General features: G+C 40.2%; 1 protein-coding gene across 4 annotated transcripts in view; it reads left to right on the top strand.

Moving 5' to 3' along the window:
• Positions 1–22,064, top strand: part of LOC110534084 (calcium-transporting ATPase type 2C member 1) — a 46,593-nt gene that overhangs the window by 11,415 nt on the left and 13,114 nt on the right. For all 4 annotated transcript variants that reach the window (XM_036961932.1, XM_036961937.1, XM_036961933.1 and 1 more), the window contains exons 2-10: positions 4,418–4,522; positions 4,796–4,912; positions 9,272–9,361; positions 9,546–9,581; positions 9,867–9,928; positions 10,555–10,663; positions 10,843–10,992; positions 11,163–11,307; positions 21,534–21,600. In XM_036961932.1, coding sequence (XP_036817827.1) covers positions 4,418–4,522; positions 4,796–4,912; positions 9,272–9,361; positions 9,546–9,581; positions 9,867–9,928; positions 10,555–10,663; positions 10,843–10,992; positions 11,163–11,307; positions 21,534–21,600 — 881 coding nt within the window. The remainder of the gene's footprint in view (positions 1–4,417; positions 4,523–4,795; positions 4,913–9,271; positions 9,362–9,545; positions 9,582–9,866; positions 9,929–10,554; positions 10,664–10,842; positions 10,993–11,162; positions 11,308–21,533; positions 21,601–22,064) is intronic.

Raw genomic sequence — 22,064 nt, 5'->3', positions numbered from 1 at the left:
CCGTAGGGTTAGTCTGTCACTGTGTCCGTAGGGTTAGTCTGTCACTGTGTCCGTAGGGTTAATCTGTCACTGTGTCCGTAGGGTTAGTCTGTCACTGTGTCCGTAGGGTTAGTCTGTCACTGTGTCCGTAGGGTTAGTCTGTCACTGTGTCCGTAGGGTTAGTCTGTCACTGTGTCCGTAGGGTTAGTCTGTCACTGTGTCCGTAGGGTTAGTCTGTCACTGTGTCCGTAGGGTTAGTCTGTCACTGTGTCCGTAGGGTTAGTCTGTCACTGTGTCCGTAGGGTTAGTCTGTCACTGTGTCCGTAGGGTTAGTCTGTCACTGTGTCCGTAGGGTTAGTCTGTCACTGTGTCTGTAGGGTTAGTCTGTCACTGTGTCCGTAGGGTTAGTCTGTCACTGTGTCCGTAGGGTTAGTCTGTCACTGTGTCCGTAGGGTTAGTCTGTCACTGTGTCCATGTAGGGTTAGTTTATGGCAGGGGTCTCCAACAAGATGGATTGACAAGGTGATGTGGAGTGAAATGTGATGGATTGACACAGTCAGGGACACAGGATGGAGTGGATGAATTAACTTATGATCAAATTGTAGTAGGGAAAATCCTTCCTCCTTTGTCTTCCTAATCACAGTTGTTCTGAAGCGAGAGTAGGAACGCTGACGTATAGCTCCGTTTCTGTTTGATTTGGCTCTGTGTTTACACTAAGAAGCTGGTAGTGAGCATAGGGGAAGGTGAGTCAGCGTACAGCAGTAACCTAGCCCTATCACCAACCTCATCTTTCTTTCAAAGCCCCTTTCTCACGGTATCAACTTGCCACTGCCTACAGGAGGGTATCTCTCCAGGAACAGGGTTGGAGTGAGAACCTACAGGAGGGTATCTCTCCAGGAACAGGGTTGGAGTGAGAACCTACAGGAGGGTATCTCTCCAGGAACAGGGTTGGGGTGAAAACCTACAGGAGGGTAGCTGTCCAGGAACAGGGTTGGAGTGTGAACCTACAGGAGGGTAGCTCCCTGGGAACAGGGTTGGAGTGAAAACCTACAGGAGGGTATCTCTCCAGGAACAGGGTTGGAGTGAAAACCTACAGGAGGGTAGCTCCCTGGGAACAGGGTTGGAGTGAAAACCTACAGGAGGGTATCTCTCCAGGAACAGGGTTGGAGTGTGAACCTACAGGAGGGTATCTCTCCAGGAACAGGGTTGGAGTGAAAACCTACAGGAGGGTATCTCTCCAGGAACAGGGTTGGAGTGAAAACCTACAGGAGGGTATCTCTCCAGGAACAGGGTTGGAGTGTGAACCTACAGGAGGGTATCTCTCCAGGACCAGGGTTGGAGTGTGAACCTACAGGAGGGTATCTCTCCAGGACCAGGGTTGGAGTGTGAACCTACAGGAGGGTATCTCTCCAGGACCAGGGTTGGAGTGAAAACCTACAGGAGGGTATCTCTCCAGGAACAGGGTTGGAGTGAAAACCTACAGGAGGGTATCTCTCCAGGACCAGGGTTGGAGTGTGAACCTACAGGAGGGTATCTCTCCAGGAACAGGGTTGGAGTGAAAACCTACAGGAGGGTATCTCTCCAGGAACAGGGTTGGAGTGAAAACCTACAGGAGGGTATCTCTCCAGGACCAGGGTTGGAGTGTGAACCTACAGGAGGGTATCTCTCCAGGACCAGGGTTGGAGAGTAGTGCTGAGTGATTAGTGCTTTTTGAGGTCTGTTCGATTTCGGTTCGATTTAAAATAAATAATTATCAAGGGTTTTTATTTTTTTTAAACAATATTAAATGCACTATGCATTATGTGGGTTGAAATGCTGTAACAACACAGAATAAAACAATTAATAAAAGTCCCGTGATTTTAGTGACTGTCCATTACTGCTTATCAGTTATTCACAACACTTTACTTTAATAAAATATTAGTGTATATTACACTTTTTTTTTATTTGATGACTTTATTATTTCATTCCAAGTCATCTCATCTCTATAGAGATATTTGAGTAGTTATTCAAAGTAAACAAGACATACTTTTATGACTGCTGACTATCAACTATCAATCACTTAGATGATACCTCGTGATGCAACAGCGGCTCTCTATATCCCCTCACAATAGTGCATTATTCTCCTGTAGCAGGCGTAAAATAAACACAGACCGGACAAGAAGATGCGCAATGGATTATGGTCATTGTAGTTAATTACCACGTTTTATGCTCTAAACTATGTATATTATTGGCCTGTGGGAAACTACAACCCCCCATTACATCGCACGGTTCAGACTTGGATCTGATTCATCTCTAGAGAAACTGTGCAATGTGTGCATTGAGCTCACAGAAAAAAAACACAGGTCAATTAGTTGTTTAAAAGACATCGCTCAGCACTATTGGAGAGCTTTGATAGATTGTGTGTTTGTTAGGGTGTATTCAATTGTATGTGTCTGTTAGGTTATATTACACCAAGTGAATGCAAACCCTTTCTGGGGATGTTCCCCTGGTATAAGAAGGACACTTAATCTCTTAATTTAGCTAACTATAGTGTCTTTCTGTGTAAAATAGATAAACATTTGTTTTGTTGGCTTTTTTGATTGATCGAGCAGTAGGTTTTTGACTTGCCTCATTATTCTGAATCTATAGATGAGAACACAACTTGTTTGGAAGACCTGCAGGCCTATCTGGCTGGCCAGGAAATGAGTAACCCTGTAGAGGGGGAATTTCTGCCTCTTGTCAGAACCTGAGTAGGGGGAAGACTAAAGAGAGAGAGCAGTAAAGAGCGGTTGGAAGATGGTAAAGAGAGAGGAAGGACGAGGAGAGGAGGAGCGAGGGTTCTCTACTCATTCACTCCTCCATGCCTCTAGGCCCTCTCCTTCTCTACAGATTTTCTTCTAGAGCTCTTCAGTTCCACAGAAAGAAGTGTGACCTTTTCATTCATTATTCTACACCAAGTGGAGTGAGAGGGGGGGAGAAGGGGAGAGGGAGTGAAGATGAGGGGAGACAGACAGAGAGAATCTGATCCATGTTTAAGCTCTTGTCACTCTTAATTAGATGGAATCCTCTCAGGCTAACAGAACACTCTCCAGCCTCCTTACTTATGTAAGATACTTTGTCTCATCTGAATGGTGGAGAGGAGAGGGAAGACACCAGGCGAGGGAGGAGAAGGAGTGGGATTTTGGTTGTTCTGGGGGAGTTGTGAGACACACAGACAGATGTTGGTTGGATACCTTTTTAGCAGTAGATGTTACGGGCAGGACCAGGAGGTGTGGCCGGGAGAGATGAAGATGCACAGAACAGGTCATTCATCCCCCTGCCTGTCATACGGTTGCTGTGTCATCGCCTGCCTACAATCCTCTCTACGGTAACAGAGTGAGATGGTTTGTTTGACGAGGAGGACTGACGAGTAACCACAGGTGTTGACTGTCTATGTTGGCAGAGGGAGCACAGCAGACTGCCTTTTGCTGGACCTCAGTTGATGGATTAGATAACCTAGCTCTGCATTGCAACCAGTTGGCACATGGTACATTGTTGTGAAGTACTCTTTTCCCAGCATGCTTTTTTTGTCTTTTGAAAAAACTATCACAAAAAAGCTGTTGATTTGTTGATTGTCATGAAACATGTTTGAGCCTTAGTCCTGGTATGCCTGATCTTGGTGACATCGTATGAGTGATATTGTTTGGCTGCCTGGTGAACCTGGGGGTCAGTAGAGCATCTGACCTAACGGCAGCACATCAGCATAGTGGAGCGAAGTGCAGCCTTCATCTTCAAGCTATGATATAGCAAAGGTTATGGCGTGATGAGAAGGGCTACCATCTAATCTCTGTGGGTGTAGTTTTAGCATCATGCTGCCTGGTGAACCTGGGGGTCAGTAGAACATCTGACCTAACGGCAGAACATCAGCATAGTGGAGCGAAGTGCAGCCTTCATCTTCAAGCTATGATATAGCAAAGGTTATGGCGTGATGAGAAGGGCTACCATCTAATCTCTGTGGGTGTAGTTTTAGCATCATGCTGCCTGGTGAACCTGGGGGTCAGTAGAACATCTGACCTAACGGCAGAACATCAGCATAGTGGAGCGAAGTGCAGCCTTCATCTTCAAGCTATGATATAGCAAAGGTCATGGTGTGATGAGAAGGGCTACCATCTAATCTCTGTGGGTGTAGTTTTAGCATCATGCTGCCTGGACTACACTAAATATGCAAGGGATTACATTTTTGATTGTGTTAAATCAAATCAAATTGTTTGTCACATGTGCAATACAACAGATGTAGACTTTACTGTGAAATGCTTACTTACCAGCCTTTCACTAACAATACAGAATTTTAAAAAAGTAAGAAAAATGATCTAAATAAACTAAAGGAAATAGTAACATGATAAAATACCAATACCGGGGCTATATACAAGGATAATGGATATGTCTTGTTTCTCCTAATGTTATTGTCTGTCTGTTGCAGCTTTCTGAGAGACAACCCCAATGTGAAGATGAGACCATGGTTCCAGTACTAACTTCAAAAAAAGCCAGTGAATTACCAGTGAACGAAGTAACGTGTGTCCTGCAGGTACGTATGGCACAGTGAAAAATGTACAATTTACTAACATTTTATTCCATTACCATTAGTGCATAGACATTTGAGTCGTTTAACTGACACTCTTATCCAGACGACTTAGTTAGTGCATCCATCTTAAGATGGCTAGGTGACACAAGTTAGGCCTAGTCAGCATCACTGAACTGTCAAACAGCACCAGCACACTGAAGGGTGAGTCCCTCATCTCATCGTCACACGCTAGTCACCTAACACCGTTGTTGTTGGTAACCATGCTCCTTCCCTCAGGCTGACCTGCAGTACGGCCTGACCCACAGTGAGGTCACCCGTCGCCGTGCCTACCATGGCTGGAATGAGTTCGACATCAATGAGGAGGAGCCTCTCTGGAGGAAGTACATCTCCCAGGTGAGTGGCAGATAGAACTACAAATGTCTTGTCAAGCTGAAAAAGTACAACTCCCTGGAGAGTGAAGGATAGAACTACAAATCCCTTGTCAACGTCAAGCTGAAAAAGTACAACTCCCTGGAGAGTGAAGGATAGAACTACAAATCGCTTGTCAACGTCAAGCTGAAAAAGTACAATTCCCTGAAGAGTGAAGGGAAGCTACCGAAAGCTGAAATTCATACCGTTATTATAGCGTTGTAGTACATGTGTGTGAAGCCTAAATAAGCAGAAAGGGGAACACCCTCACCTGATACATCCTGGCTTTGATACAGGAGTTCTAGCACAGCATCCCACCACTGACAAGACATTTCCAGCGAGTGCTGAAGCCGAAGCTGCAGTAGGGATTCAGGTTTCAGAAGCAGCTCCCTACATGCTGTAGTGTTTAGTACATGTGAAATATCACAGATCACCTGCTGTCCTCCTCCGCCCCGCTCTTGGATTGCTCTTGACTTCTTTTGCAAGGACAAAAGCTCCCAGTGTCCTCTGGGGTAGGAGGGAGGGAGGGAGAGAAGAGGAGGAAAAAACTGGGCCGCTCTATTCTGCCTGGTTTCTGTCTTCCATGGCCAGAAGCAAAGTGATGAGCGGTCGGATAAATATAGAGCTGCCGCCCTGAGAGGCTGTTTTTCTCCTTCACACTGAGAGATGGAGAGAATGAGGGATGCTGCCCCCCCCCCCCCCCTCTCCTCTCTCTCAATCTCTCTCCCCCCTCTCTCTCGCTCGCTCTCCCCCCTCTCTCTCGCTCGCTCTCCCCCCTCTCTCTCGCTTGCTCTCCCCCCTCTCTCTCGCGCCCCCCCTCTCTCTCATTCCCCCCCTCTCTTTTCTCCCCCCTCTCTCTTGCTCCCCCCCACCCGCTCTCTCCCCCCCGTCTCTCTCACCCCCTCTCTCTCTGTTCCTTCTTTGTTTCACCCCCTTTGACACCCTGCTGAAGATGAAAGATCAGCCACTTACTCATCACGTGGTTGACGTGAGATGCACCCTCCTGTTGCCATGGAAACATATAGAAAAATACGTAATTATGCCATGAACCATTGCTGTACTTCGGAGCTTTGGTTGGTTTAAATTGCAGGGGGGAAATCCTTTTTAAAAAAAAAAATATATATATATATATTTTTTAAAGTACTGAGGCACTTTGGATCTAGCCAGATTGAACCAGAACAGCCTCTGATCTGGTTATCAGTAGCACCATTTTCCATTCTCCATTCTCCATTTTATGGTATTTTCTCAACACCATTTGTCCCAAAATGCGTAAGACCCAAACCTAACTCCCCTAGGTGACAGGGTCAGCGTCCATAGAAAGGCAGTACTGCCCAGTACAGGGCACTACTCAAGATTACATATAACAATTATCTAGAATATTAATCAGGGTATTCATTCACCACTATTGTATTCATCCCTCCCTATCGTCTGACTTGGGAGGGTGCCATTCCCCCACTCCCCTGACTCCTCTGTTGTCAGATCAGATTCCTCCTCTGTTGTCAGATCAGATTCCTCCTCTGTTGCCAGATCAGATTCCTCCTCTGTGTTATGGCTTGAGGCCTGACATGCCTTTACTGAGTTACTGAACTACCAGAGATGGTCCAGTCTAGCTAGCTAATTTGTTTGTGTGTGTGTGTGTGTGAAATCTGTCATAAGCAGTATTGACACACACACACACACACACACACACACACACTGAGTGAAGAGCTACAAGCATTCGGGTCTTTAATCTGTCACTAGTTTGGGCTGTGCCAGTCAGGCAGGTTATCTGTACAGAACAGAGCAGCAATGTGGTACTCTCCCTGTCTCCTGGAGGATCCCACCATCAGCTCAGCTCCATCTCTCCCTGTCTGCTGGAGGCTCCCACCATCAGCTCAGCTCCATCTCTCCCTTTCTCCTGGAGGATCCCACCATCAGCTCAGCTCCCTCACTCCCTGTCTCCTGGAGGACCCCACCATCAGCTCCATCTCTCCCTGTCTCCTGGAGGATCCCACCATCAGCTCCATCTCTCCCTGTCTCCTGGAGGATCCCACCATCAGCTCCATCTCTCCCTGTCTCCTGAAGGCTCCCACCATCAGCTCAGCTCCATCTCTCCCTGTCTCCTGGAGGACCCCACCATCAGCTCCATCTCTCCCTGTCTCCTGGAGGACCCCACCATCAGCTCCATCTCTCCCTGTCTCCTGGAGGATCCCACCATCAGCTCCATCTCTCCCTGTCTCCTGGAGGATCCCACCATCAGTTCCATCTCTCCCTTGTCTCTTGGATGATACCATTATAAGCTCAGATCCAAATTTTGTGTGTGTGATCTTCTCACCAGTATTTTTAGCAGCAAAGTGAGAAAGCAGCACAAGGCTTTAGTTTGGCATCATCATCATCATTATCTCCCCCATCGCTGCACCTCGTTGCCGCTACAGATTTTCATCAATTTTTAGCATCCCAAAGGATAAACTGGTGGCGTGAAGAGTCATTTATCACTGTTATCAGACTGCGCTCTAAAAAGCACTGTACCTATTGGTCCATCTCTCTGAGAGGCCGACAGTGGGTACATAGTGGTGTTGAATCCATCTCTCTGAGAGGCCAACAGTGGGTACATAGTGGTGTTGTATCTACCTCTCTGAGAGGCCAACAGTGGGTACATAGTGGTGTTGTATCTATCTCTCTGAGAGGCCAACAGTGGGTACATAGTGGTGTTGAATCCATCTCTCTGAGAGGCCAACAGTGGGTACATAGTGGTGTTGAATCCATCTCTCTGAGAGGCCAACAGTGGGTACATAGAGTGTTGAATCCATCTCTCTGAGAGGCCAACAGTGGGTACATAGTGGTGTTGAATCCATCTCTCTGAGAGTCCAACAGTGTGTACATAGTGGTGTTGAATCCATCTCTCTGAGAGGCCGACAGTGGGTACATAGTGGTGTTGAATCCATCTCTCTGAGAGGCCAACAGTGGGTACATAGTGGTGTTGAATCCATCTTTCTGAGAGGCCAACAGTGGGTACATAGTGGTGTTGAATCCATCTCTCTGAGAGGCCAACAGTGGGTACATAGTGGTGTTGAATCCATCTCTCTGAGAGGCCAACAGTGGGTACATAGTGGTGTTGAATCCATCTCTCTGAGAGTCCAACAGTGGGTACATAGTGGTCAAAGACTGTGATGTCCTTGTGTTAATTCATGTGAAAGGCAGAACAGACAAGTAACTGCAGAGCAGTTGAATTCCAGATGCTAGTAGACTACAGGGAGCCCTACTGACTACAGAGGTAATTGTGTGTACAGGATAAATCCCAGAGTGTGATGTCAGCATTTAGGAAGGTAATGGGCCTATAGGGGGATCTTGTTCTTGTCAGAAGTAACCAGGAAACCAGGGCTCTGGAGGCCTTTAATCAAACACTGTCACTCCTACCTGATTTTGAACCCCTATGTAAGTATTGAACACAATTACTGTAGACTCAGCGCTTTGTCCGCTCGCCATGCCGCCTCAATTATCCTGGCAAAGGGAGCGACAGCGCCATTGGCTGGCTAATTAGTGTCTTGCCCAGACATGACAGATTGGACCTGTCCTCCCACTTTGCAGTCAGTGGCCGTATTTGAGAGCATCAAAGCCATGATGTCCATTGTGACCGACTGACTGATCTGCAAATAATATTAAGTAGTTATTTATGATGCAAGGTGATTTGTAGATCAGTCAGTCTCCCCTCGCCTCTAAAGTCAGCCTAAAACCCCAAACGCTAAGCAATGCAGATGTAGAAGCGTGGTGGCTAGGAAACGCTCCCTAAAAGGCAGGATCCTAGGAAGAAACCAGAGAGGAACCAGGCTACATTCAGCCATTACACTCTCTCTCGCTCTGTCTCTCTCTGTGTCTCTGTCTCTCTCTCTATCTGCCAGAGGAACCAGGCAACATTCAACCATTACTCTCTCTCTCTGTCTGTCTCCCTTGGTCTCTCTCTGTCTCTCTGTCCGCCAAAGGAACCAGGCTACATTCAGCAATTACTCTCGCTCTGCCTGCCAGAGAAGTTTCACATGTAGAGGAGATGTAGTTTCTGACTGTGTTGGAGGTTTGCCGTGTCATTGAAAGTATTACTGTGTCATTGAGATACAGTATACCTTATGTGTGTGTGACAACCTTCCGGCAGCTTCCAGGACCTTGTTTGACAAATGAATGGGCTTCTGACTTTCTCTGTACAGAGACCCTTATTCTGTGTCTCTTCTATATAGTCACACACTCACTCATTCAGTCACACACACTCACACAAGTCACTACGGATCACATCAGATGTGGAACATTGGTATTGATCGTGCAGTGCAGCAGCTCAATGATGGTATTCTCTCTCTCTCTCTCTCCCTCCCCCAGTTTAAGGATCCTCTCATCATGTTGCTACTGGCCTCTGCTGTCATCAGTGTGCTCATGCACCAGTTTGATGATGCCATCAGCATCACAGTGGTAAGGAACCCCATCACCACACAGGTTATTTATAGTATACCATTTAGTAATGTGAGTAATTCTATGGTGCTCCAGAAATGTGTCTGACAACGGATTAGACTGGGTACTACAGAGAATGGGGAGTTAAGCGCTAACCTATTATATATCTCTCTCTCTCCCCCATCCCTCTTTTTCTCCTTGACAGGCCATTATAATAGTGGTTACAGTTGCCTTTGTCCAGGTGAGACTTCTGTATTTGCCTTCACTCTGTGAACTGTGTTAGTTGTGACAGGGAGTCAGTCAGTGTGTTTCTGTGCAGATGTCATGGTGTATTCTCAGAGCACAAAGCCAGATGCCAAATGGATCACAGTGGTACAGAACAGACGGGTGTGTGTGTGTGGGGCTCGTCTCCGTAGAGAGAACATTGGAAATGCATTGCTGTTCCATCATTTATGAGGGGCATGAGAACTGATCAAAGACATTCGTAGAGAGTTGTTTCAGCTATGCTCGCTCTGTTTCTCTGAAGGAATACCGCTCCGAGAAGTCCCTTGAAGAGCTGGGAAAACTTGTGCCTCCAGAATGCCACTGGTGAGCACTGCCTCTCTCAGCCCCAATGCTCTCTGCTATGTTTTTCTTACTCACCCATCACTAATTGTATCTACATATGGAATGACAGTCAAACATGACAGTGGAAGCAGCTTAGGACCATCGTCACTCCCATAGACTTAGTGCACACATCCTGGGATAAAGAAAGCACTGGTGCCTCCTGAAAGAAGTGTAAAGGGGACATGGAGATATGGATGTAATTTCCACTTCAAACAGGATCCAGAGGGCCAGATTTGCACTTCAAACACAAGATCCCCCCCTCCCCTCAAAATACACACACACACACACACTCTCTCTTCCATATCCCCAGGCTGCTACAAGCTGTTGCCCTTGGATGCTGGTGGTGGAACTAGCATAGTGCAGGATAGCTTGCATACTGTAGCATTAGCATGGTCATTGCTGATTACAGTTCAATTCCCTCTCCTCTCTCTCGGTCTCGCTTTCTATCTTTTGTCTCGCTCTCTGTCTCGCTCTTTCTTTATCTCGTCTTCTGTCTCGTTCTCCCTGTTTGTCTCTCTCTCTTCTCGTGCGCTCTCTGTCTCGCTCTCTGTCTCGCTCACTGTCTTGTTCTTCCCGTTTCTGTCTCTCTCCATCTCTCCCCCCTCTAGTGTGAGGGAAGGACATCTGGAGCGCATGCTGGCTCGGGAGTTGGTCCCTGGAGACACGGTCTGTCTCTCTGTTGGGGAGAGAGTCCCAGCTGATCTACGACTCTTTGAGGTATGTTATACACTCACACCTGTTCAGAAGCTGTAAAAGATATTGTCGTCCTCACTCTTACACATAAATATAGATCTGCAAAGGGTGAGACTTCACTAGCTCTACACAACAACAAAAAGCTGGCAGCAAAATAATTGCTGAAGTGACTGGCAACCCTTTCACCCCTCTCTCTCTCCCAGGCAACTGACCTATCAGTGGATGAGTCCAGTCTGACGGGAGAGACCACGCCCTGCTCCAAGTCCACGTCCCACCAGCCCACCAACAATGACATCACCTCCCGCAGCAATGTGGCCTTCATGGGAACCCTGGTGCGATGTGGCAAAGCCAAGGTACCTAGGATGTCTGTTGAAGGTCATGGTTGACCACAATGTCACATGACCCATCCCAACAGTTTACCAATAAATTATGGAGCAGCACTTCTGGCTGGAAATTAAAGTTACAGATTGTGATTAATAACGTCTTATATCATTGTGTAACTTTTTTGTTTTTGTCTTTATAGGGTATCGTCATAGGCACAGGAGAAAATTCTGAATTTGGAGAGGTTTTTAAGATGATGCAAGCAGAGGAGGCCCCTAAAACACCTTTACAGAAAAGCATGGACCTTCTTGGAAAACAGCTCTCACTTTATTCCTTTGGAATCATAGGTAATACATATTTTTTGTTGTTCTCAAATGTGCACATGTTCTTATGGTCCTGAATGGCTCAGTAGGTAGAGCATGGCGCTTGCAACTTCAGGATTGGTGGGTTCGATTCCCAGGGAACACCCATATGTAAAATGTATCCACGCATGACTGTAAGTCGCTATATATATATATATATATATACACACACACACACAGTGGGGCAAAAAAGTATTTAGTCAGCCACCAATTGTGCAAGTTCTCCCACTTAAAAATATGAGAGAGGCCTGTAATTTTCATGATAGGTTCACATTGTAGGATTTAAAATGAATTTATTTGCAAATATTTATATATGTGTCTATAGAAAATACCTCTTGGAGAGGCAGACAAGAACATTCAAGAACATTGGTAACGTTACCAAAGGGTATTGCATGTTCTTGTCTGCCTCTCCAAGAGGTATTTTCTATAGACATACTGTATGCTCCACGCCAGTTTATACTGTCTATATACTGCTCCAAGCCAGTTTATACTGTGTGTGTATATATACTGCTCCAAGCCAGTTTATACTGTGTGTGTATATATACTGCTCCAAGCCAGTTTATACTGTGTGTGTATATATACTGCTCCAAGCCAGTTTATACTGTGTGTATATACTGCTCCAAGCCAGTTTATACTGTGTATATATACTGCTCCAAGCCAGTTTATACTGTGTCTATATATACTGCTCCAAGCCAGTTTATACTGTGTCTATATATACTGCTCCAAGCCAGTTTATACTGTGTATATATACTGCTCCAAGCCAGTTTATACTGTGTCTATATATACTGCTCCAAGCCAGTTTATACTGTGTCTATATATACTGCTCCAAGCCAGTTTATACTGTGTCTATATACTGCTCCAAGCCAGTTTATACTGTGTATATATACTGCTCCAAGCCAGTTTATACTGTGTAGATATATTGCTCCAAGCCAGTTTATACTGTGTATATATACTGCTCCAAGCCAGTTTATACTGTGTAGATATATTGCTCCAAGCCAGTTTATACTGTGTATATATACTGCTCCAAGCCAGTTTATACTGTGTGTGTATATATACTGCTCCAAGCCAGTTTATACTGTGTGTGTATATATACTGCTCCAAGCCAGTTTATACTGTGTGTGTATATATACTGCTCCAAGCCAGTTTATACTGTGTATATATACTGCTCCAAGCCAGTTTATACTGTGTAGATATACTGCTCCAAGCCAGTTTATACTGTGTCTATATATACTGCTCCAAGCCAGTTGAAGTTGGAAGTTTACATACACCTTAGCCAAATACATTTAAACTCAGTTTTTCACAATTCCTGACGTTTACTGAGTAAAAATTCCCTGTATTAGGTCAGTTAGGATCACCACTTTATTTTAAGAATGTGAAATGTCAAAATAAAAGTAGAGCATGATTTTATTTCAGCTTTTATTTCTTTCATCACATTCCCAGTGGGTCAGAAGTTTACATACACTCAATTAGTATTTGGTAGCATTGCCTTTTAAATGGTTTAACTTGGGTCAGACGTTTCGGGTAGCCTTCCACAAGCTTCCCACAATGTTGAGTGAATTTTGGCCCATTCCTCCTGACAGAGCTGCTGTAACTGAGTCCGGTTTGTAGGCCTTCTTGCTCGCACACTCTTTTTCAGTTCTGCCCACAAGTTTTCTATGGGATTAAGATCAGGGCTTTGTGATGGCCACTCCAATACCTTGACTTTGTTGTCCTTAAGTCATTTTGCCACAACTTTGGAAGTATGCTTGGGGTCATTGTCCATTTGGAAGACCCATTTGCAAACAAGATGTAACTTCCTGACTGATGTCTTGAGATGTTGCTTCAATATATCCACGTACTTTTCCTTCCTCAATATGCCATCTATTTTGTGAAGTGCACCAGTCCCTCCTGCAGCAAAGCACCTCCACAACATGATGCTGCCCCCCCGGTTTCACAGTTGGGATGGTGTTCTTTGGCTTACAAGCCTCCCCCTTTTTCCTCCAAACATAACAATGGTCATTATTGCCAAACAGTTCTATTTTTGTTTCATCAGGCCAGTGGACATTTCTACAAAAAGTACGATCTTTGTCCCCATGTGCAGTTGCAAACCGTAATCTGGCTTTTTTATGGTGGTTTTGGAGCAGTGGCTTCTTCCTTGCTGAGCGGCCTTTCATGTTATGTCGATATAGGACTTGTTTTTACTGTGGATATAGATACTTTTGTACGCGTTTCCTCCAGCATCTTCACAAGGTCCTTTGCTGTTGTTCTGGGATTGATTTTCACTTTTCGGCACCAAAGTACATTCATCTCTAGGGGACAGAACGCATCTCCTTCCTGAGCGGTATGACGGCTGCGTGGTCCCATGGTGTTTATACTTGCGTACTATTGTTTGTACAGATGAACATGGTACCTTCAGGCATTTGGAAATTGCTCCCAAGGATGAACCAGACTTGTGGAGGTCTATAATTTTTTTCTGGGGTCTTTGCTGATTTCTTTTGATTTTCCCATGATGTCAAGCAAAGAGCCACTGAGTTTGAAGGTAGGCCTTGAAATACATCCACAGGTACACCTCCTATTGACTCAAATTATGTCAATTAGCCTATCAGAATCTTCTAAAGCAATTACATAATTTTCGGTAATGTTCCAAGCTGTTCCAAACAGTCAACTTATTGTATCTAAAATTCTGACCCACTGGAATTGTGATACAGTGAATTATAAGTGAAATCATCTGTCTGTAAACAATTGTTAGAAAAGTGACTTGTGTCATGCACAAAGTTGATGCCCTAACCGACTTGCCAAAACTATAGTGTGTTAGCAAGAAATTTGTGGAGTGGTTGAAGAATGAGTTTGAATGAGTCCAACCTAAGTGTATGTAAACTGACTTCAACTGTATATACTGCTCCAAGCCAGTTTATACTGTGTATATAGTATATTCCAAGCCAGTTTATACTGTGTGTATATATACGGTTCCAAGCCAGTTTATACTGTATATACAGGTATATTGTATACTCAGAGTTCCCCCCCAAAGAATGTAAGGCGGGCAGTGCGCCACCTTCCGGACAGGCAGCGCCACTATATAATCATAAAAATATATCATTATTTATATATTTTTGTAACTTTATTTGATATCATTAAGGCATTTTTTTGCTCTAGATTGCATGAAATGGCAGTTACAGGTGTTGAAAAAACACCACCTTATTAAAAATCCTGTGGAGAACCCTGAGACTGTTAATGCTCCCAGCCAGTTAATTATGTGTGTGTGTATGTGTGTGGTCACTTAGAAATGTCCTTGTTTTGTCCATTTAAAATTGATCAGAAATACAGTCTAGACATTGTTAATGTTGTAAATGACTATTGTAGCTGGAAACGGCAGATTATTCATGGAGTATCTACATAGGCGTACAGAGGCCAATTATCAGCAACCATCACTCCTGTGTTCCAAAGGCACGTTGTGTTAGCTAATCCAAGTTTATCATTTTAAAAGGCTAATTGATCATTAGAAAACCTTTTGCAATTATGTTAGCACATCTGAAACCTGTTGTACTGATTTAAAGAAGCAATAAAACTGACCTTCTTTAGACTAGTTGAGTAACTGGAGCATCAGCATTTGTGGGTTCGATTACAGGCTCAAAATGACCAGAAACAAATTATTCTGAAACTCGCCAATCTGCCGTTTCCAGCTACAATAGTCATTTACAACATTAACAAGGCCTAGACTGTATTTCTGATCAATATGTTGTTATTTTAATGGACAAAAATGGTCTTTTCTTTCAAAAAGGACATTTCTAAGTAACCCCAAACTTTTGAACGGTACTGTATCTATAGTTAATGCTCCCAGACGGTTAATGTCTATATAGTGTTAATACTGTCTATATAGTGTTAATGCTGTCTATATAGTGTTAATGCTGTCTATATAGTGTTAATGCTGTCTATATAGTGTTAATGATGTCTATATAGTGTTAATGCTGTCTATATAGTGTTAATGCTGTCTATATAGTGTTAATGCTGTCTATATAGTGTTAATACCGTCTATATAGTGTTAATGCTGTCTATATAGTGTTAATACTGTCTATATAGTGTTAATACTGTCTATATAGTGTTAATGCCGTCTATATAGTGTTAATGCTGTCTATATAGTGTTAATGCTGTCTATATAGTGTTAATACCGTCTATATAGTGTTAATACCGTCTATATAGTGTTAATGCCGTCTATATAGTGTTAATACTGTCTATATAGTGTTAATGCTGTCTATATAGTGTTAATACCGTCTATATAGTGTTAATGCCGTCTATATAGTGTTAATACTGTCTATATAGTGTTAATGATGTCTATATAGTGTTAATGATGTCTATATAGTGTTAATGCCGTCTATATAGTGTTAATACTGTCTATATAGTGTTAATACTGTCTATATAGTGTTAATGCCGTCTATATAGTGTTACTGCTGTCTATATAGTGTTAATGCTGTCTATATAGTGTTAATACTGTCTATATAGTGTTAATGCTGTCTATATAGTGTTAATGCTCCCAGACGGTTAATACTGTCTATATAGTGTTAATGCTGTCTATATAGTGTTACTGCTGTCTATATAGTGTTAATGCTCCCAGACGGTTAATGTCTATATAGTGTTAATACTGTCTATATAGTGTTAATGCTGTCTATATAGTGTTACTGCTGTCTATATAGTGTTAATGCTCCCAGACGGTTAATGTCTATATAGTGTTAATACTGTCTATATAGTGTTAATACTGTCTATATAGTGTTACTGCTGTCTATATAGTGTTAATGCTGTCTATATAGTGTTAATGCTGTCTATATAGTGTTAATACTGTCTATATAGTGTTAATGATGTCTATATAGTGTTAATGCTCCCAGACGGTTAATGTCTATATAGTGTTAATACTGTCTATATAGTGTTAATGCTGTCTATATAGTGTTAATGCTCCCAGACGGTTAATGTCTATATAGTGTTAATGCTGTCTATATAGTGTTAATGCTGTCTATATAGTGTTAATACTGTCTATATAGTGTTACTGCTGTCTATATAGTGTTAATGCTCCCAGACGGTTAATGTCTATATAGTGTTAATACTGTCTATATAGTGTTAATGCTGTCTATATAGTGTTAATACTGTCTATATAGTGTTAATGATGTCTATATAGTGTTAATGCTGTCTATATAGTGTTAATACTGTCTATATAGTGTTAATGATGTCTATATAGTGTTAATGCTGTCTATATAGTGTTAATGATGTCTATATAGTGTTAATGCTGTCTATATAGTGTTAATACTGTCTATATAGTGTTAATACTGTCTATATAGTGTTAATGCTGTCTATATAGTGTTAATGATGTCTATATAGTGTTAATGATGTCTATATAGTGTTAATACTGTCTATATAGTGTTAATGCTGTCTATATAGTGTTAATGCTGTCTATATAGTGTTAATGCTGTCTATATAGTGTTAATGCTGTCTATATAGTGTTAATGCTGTCTATATAGTGTTAATACTGTCTATATAGTGTTAATGCTGTCTATATAGTGTTAATGCTGTCTATATAGTGTTAATGCTGTCTATATAGTGTTAATACTGTCTATATAGTGTTAATGCTGTCTATATAGTGTTAATGCTGTCTATATAGTGTTAATGCTGTCTATATAGTGTTAATGATGTCTATATAGTGTTAATGATGTCTATATAGTGTTAATACTGTCTATATAGTGTTAATGCTGTCTATATAGTGTTAATGCTGTCTATATAGTGTTAATGATGTCTATATAGTGTTAATGATGTCTATATAGTGTTAATACTGTCTATATAGTGTTAATGCTGTCTATATAGTGTTACTGCTGTCTATATAGTGTTAATACTGTCTATATAGTGTTAATGCTGTCTATATAGTGTTACTGCTGTCTATATAGTGTTAATGCTGTCTATATAGTGTTAATGCTGTCTATATAGTGTTAATGCCGTCTATATAGTGTTAATGCTGTCTATATAGTGTTAATGCTGTCTATATAGTGTTAATGATGTCTATATAGTGTTAATGCTGTCTATATAGTGTTAATGCTGTCTATATAGTGTTAATACTGTCTATATAGTGTTAATACTGTCTATATAGTGTTAATACCGTCTATATAGTGTTAATACCGTCTATATAGTGTTAATACTGTCTATATAGTGTTAATGCTGTCTATATAGTGTTAATACTGTCTATATAGTGTTAATACTGTCTATATAGTGTTAATGCTGTCTATATAGTGTTACTGCTGTCTATATAGTGTTAATGATGTCTATATAGTGTTAATGCTGTCTATATAGTGTTAATACTGTCTATATAGTGTTAATGCTGTCTATATAGTGTTAATACTGTCTATATAGTGTTAATACTGTCTATATAGTGTTAATGCTGTCTATATAGTGTTAATACTGTCTATATAGTGTTAATACCGTCTATATAGTGTTAATACCGTCTATATAGTGTTAATACTGTCTATATAGTGTTAATGCTGTCTATATAGTGTTAATACTGTCTATATAGTGTTAATACTGTCTATATAGTGTTAATGCTGTCTATATAGTGTTACTGCTGTCTATATAGTGTTAATGCTGTCTATATAGTGTTAATGCTGTCTATATAGTGTTAATGCCGTCTATATAGTGTTAATGCTGTCTATATAGTGTTAATGCTGTCTATATAGTGTTAATGATGTCTATATAGTGTTAATGCTGTCTATATAGTGTTAATGCTGTCTATATAGTGTTAATACTGTCTATATAGTGTTAATACTGTCTATATAGTGTTAATACCGTCTATATAGTGTTAATACCGTCTATATAGTGTTAATACTGTCTATATAGTGTTAATGCTGTCTATATAGTGTTAATACTGTCTATATAGTGTTAATACTGTCTATATAGTGTTAATGCTGTCTATATAGTGTTACTGCTGTCTATATAGTGTTAATGATGTCTATATAGTGTTAATGCTGTCTATATAGTGTTAATACTGTCTATATAGTGTTAATGATGTCTATATAGTGTTAATGATGTCTATATAGTGTTAATGCTGTCTATATAGTGTTAATGCTCCCAGACGGTTAATACTGTCTATATAGTGTTAATACTGTCTATATAGTGTTACTGCTGTCTATATAGTGTTAATACTGTCTATATAGTGTTAATGCTGTCTATATAGTGTTAATGCTGTCTATATAGTGTTACTGCTGTCTATATAGTGTTAATGCTCCCAGCCAGTTAATACTGTCTATATAGTGTTAATGCTGTCTATATAGTGTTAATGCTGTCTATATAGTGTTAATGCCGTCTATATAGTGTTACTGCTGTCTATATAGTGTTAATACTGTCTATATAGTGTTAATGCCGTCTATATAGTGTTAATGCTGTCTATATAGTGTTAATGCTGTCTATATAGTGTTAATGATGTCTATATAGTGTTAATGATGTCTATATAGTGTTAATGCTGTCTATATAGTGTTAATGCTCCCAGACGGTTAATACTGTCTATATAGTGTTAATACTGTCTATATAGTGTTACTGCTGTCTATATAGTGTTAATACTGTCTATATAGTGTTAATGCTGTCTATATAGTGTTAATGCTGTCTATATAGTGTTACTGCTGTCTATATAGTGTTAATGCTCCCAGCCAGTTAATACTGTCTATATAGTGTTAATGCTGTCTATATAGTGTTAATGCTGTCTATATAGTGTTAATGCCGTCTATATAGTGTTACTGCTGTCTATATAGTGTTAATACTGTCTATATAGTGTTAATGCCGTCTATATAGTGTTAATGCCGTCTATATAGTGTTAATGCTGTCTATATAGTGTTAATGCTGTCTATATAGTGTTAATGCTGTCTATATAGTGTTAATACTGTCTATATAGTGTTAATGCTCCCAGACGGTTAATGTCTATATAGTGTTAATACTGTCTATATAGTGTTAATGCTGTCTATATAGTGTTAATACTGTCTATATAGTGTTAATACTGTCTATATAGTGTTAATACTGTCTATATAGTGTTAATGCTGTCTATATAGTGTTACTGCTGTCTATATAGTGTTAATGCTGTCTATATAGTGTTAATGCTGTCTATATAGTGTTAATGCTGTCTATATAGTGTTAATGATGTCTATATAGTGTTAATGCTGTCTATATAGTGTTAATGCTGTCTATATAGTGTTAATGATGTCTATATAGTGTTAATGCTGTCTATATAGTGTTAATACTGTCTATATAGTGTTAATGATGTCTATATAGTGTTAATGATGTCTATATAGTGTTAATGCTGTCTATATAGTGTTAATACTGTCTATATAGTGTTAATGCTGTCTATATAGTGTTAATGCTGTCTATATAGTGTTAATGATGTCTATATAGTGTTAATACTGTCTATATAGTGTTAATGATGTCTATATAGTGTTAATGCCGTCTATATAGTGTTAATACTGTCTATATAGTGTTAATGCCGTCTATATAGTGTTAATACTGTCTATATAGTGTTAATACTGTCTATATAGTGTTAATGCTCCCAGACGGTTAATGTCTATATAGTGTTAATACTGTCTATATAGTGTTAATGCTGTCTATATAGTGTTAATACTGTCTATATAGTGTTAATGCTCCCAGACGGTTAATGTCTATATAGTGTTACTGCTGTCTATATAGTGTTAATGCTGTCTATATAGTGTTAATGCTGTCTATATAGTGTTAATACTGTCTATATAGTGTTAATGCTCCCAGACGGTTAATGTCTATATAGTGTTAATACTGTCTATATAGTGTTAATGCTGTCTATATAGTGTTAATACTGTCTATATAGTGTTAATGCTGTCTATATAGTGTTAATGATGTCTATATAGTGTTAATGCTGTCTATATAGTGTTAATGATGTCTATATAGTGTTAATACTGTCTATATAGTGTTAATGCTGTCTATATAGTGTTACTGCTGTCTATATAGTGTTAATGCTGTCTATATAGTGTTAATGCTGTCTATATAGTGTTAATACTGTCTATATAGTGTTAATGATGTCTATATAGTGTTACTGCTGTCTATATAGTGTTAATGCTCCCAGACGGTTAATGTCTATATAGTGTTAATGCTGTCTATATAGTGTTAATGATGTCTATATAGTGTTACTGCTGTCTATATAGTGTTAATGCTGTCTATATAGTGTTAATGATGTCTATATAGTGTTAATGCTGTCTATATAGTGTTAATACTGTCTATATAGTGTTAATACTGTCTATATAGTGTTAATGCTGTCTATATAGTGTTACTGCTGTCTATATAGTGTTAATGCTGTCTATATAGTGTTAATGATGTCTATATAGTGTTAATGCTCCCAGACGGTTAATGTCTATATAGTGTTAATACTGTCTATATAGTGTTAATGCTGTCTATATAGTGTTAATACTGTCTATATAGAGTTAATACTGTCTATATAGTGTTAATACTGTCTATATAGTGTTAATACTGTCTATATAGTGTTAATGCTGTCTATATAGTGTTAATACTGTCTATATAGTGTTAATACTGTCTATATAGTGTTAATGCCGTCTATATAGTGTTAATACTGTCTATATAGTGTTAATGCTGTCTATATAGTGTTAATGCTGTCTATATAGTGTTAATGATGTCTATATAGTGTTAATGATGTCTATATAGTGTTAATGATGTCTATATAGTGTTAATGCTGTCTATATAGTGTTAATGCTCCCAGACGGTTAATGTCTATATAGTGTTAATACTGTCTATATAGTGTTAATGCTGTCTATATAGTGTTAATACTGTCTATATAGTGTTAATACTGTCTATATAGTGTTAATACTGTCTATATAGTGTTAATGATGTCTATATAGTGTTAATGCTGTCTATATAGTGTTAATGCTGTCTATATAGTGTTAATGCTGTCTATATAGTGTTAATACTGTCTATATAGTGTTAATGCTGTCTATATAGTGTTAATGCTGTCTATATAGTGTTAATACTGTCTATATAGTGTTAATGATGTCTATATAGTGTTAATGATGTCTATATAGTGTTAATACTGTCTATATAGTGTTAATACTGTCTATATAGTGTTAATACTGTCTATATAGTGTTAATGCCGTCTATATAGTGTTAATGCCGTCTATATAGTGTTAATGCTCCCAGCCAGTACATGGCTAACCACCACTAATGAGTGTTGCCGTGGGTTTCAGGGGTGATCATGCTGGTTGGTTGGCTCCAGGGGAAACGCTTATTAGACATGTTCACCATCGGTGTCAGGTGAGCCCCAATTTGTATATTCCATATATGCAAATAGTACAGTGTTTGTATAAAAGATGTGTTGCCGTTGTTTCTGTCGTTGTCAACATATCCCAATATATGGGCATATTCTCTCCCATAGACGTCTAATCCAACAACACAGTATGTTTAGTGTTCCCCAGGGTAGAATGCCATGTGCAAGATCTTTTGATAACACTCATTTATTCAGTGTGACATCTGAGTAGGTTAGCAGAGAGTAATGGGGGATTTGATGGTTGTTGTCATGTGCCTGGATACGGAGGTGAGCGCAGTAGTGTAAGGGTTAAGATTACACTGTCATGTCAGTGCATTTTGTTTTTTTTTTTAAGTAAAGAAAACAATTTAATACAGCCACACAATTGGGGTCACGTCATTGTGGTGATTTTAGCAAGACAGTGATTTTATCAAGAGATCAGAGATTTTATCGTTCCATATCTCTTCTTTGC

This window comes from Oncorhynchus mykiss, chromosome 2 (genome assembly GCF_013265735.2).
Source record: "Oncorhynchus mykiss isolate Arlee chromosome 2, USDA_OmykA_1.1, whole genome shotgun sequence".
Lineage (NCBI taxonomy): Eukaryota > Metazoa > Chordata > Actinopteri > Salmoniformes > Salmonidae > Oncorhynchus > Oncorhynchus mykiss.
Note: the sequence above shows the minus strand (reverse complement) of the source record. Positions and strands in the feature narration are given on the sequence as shown.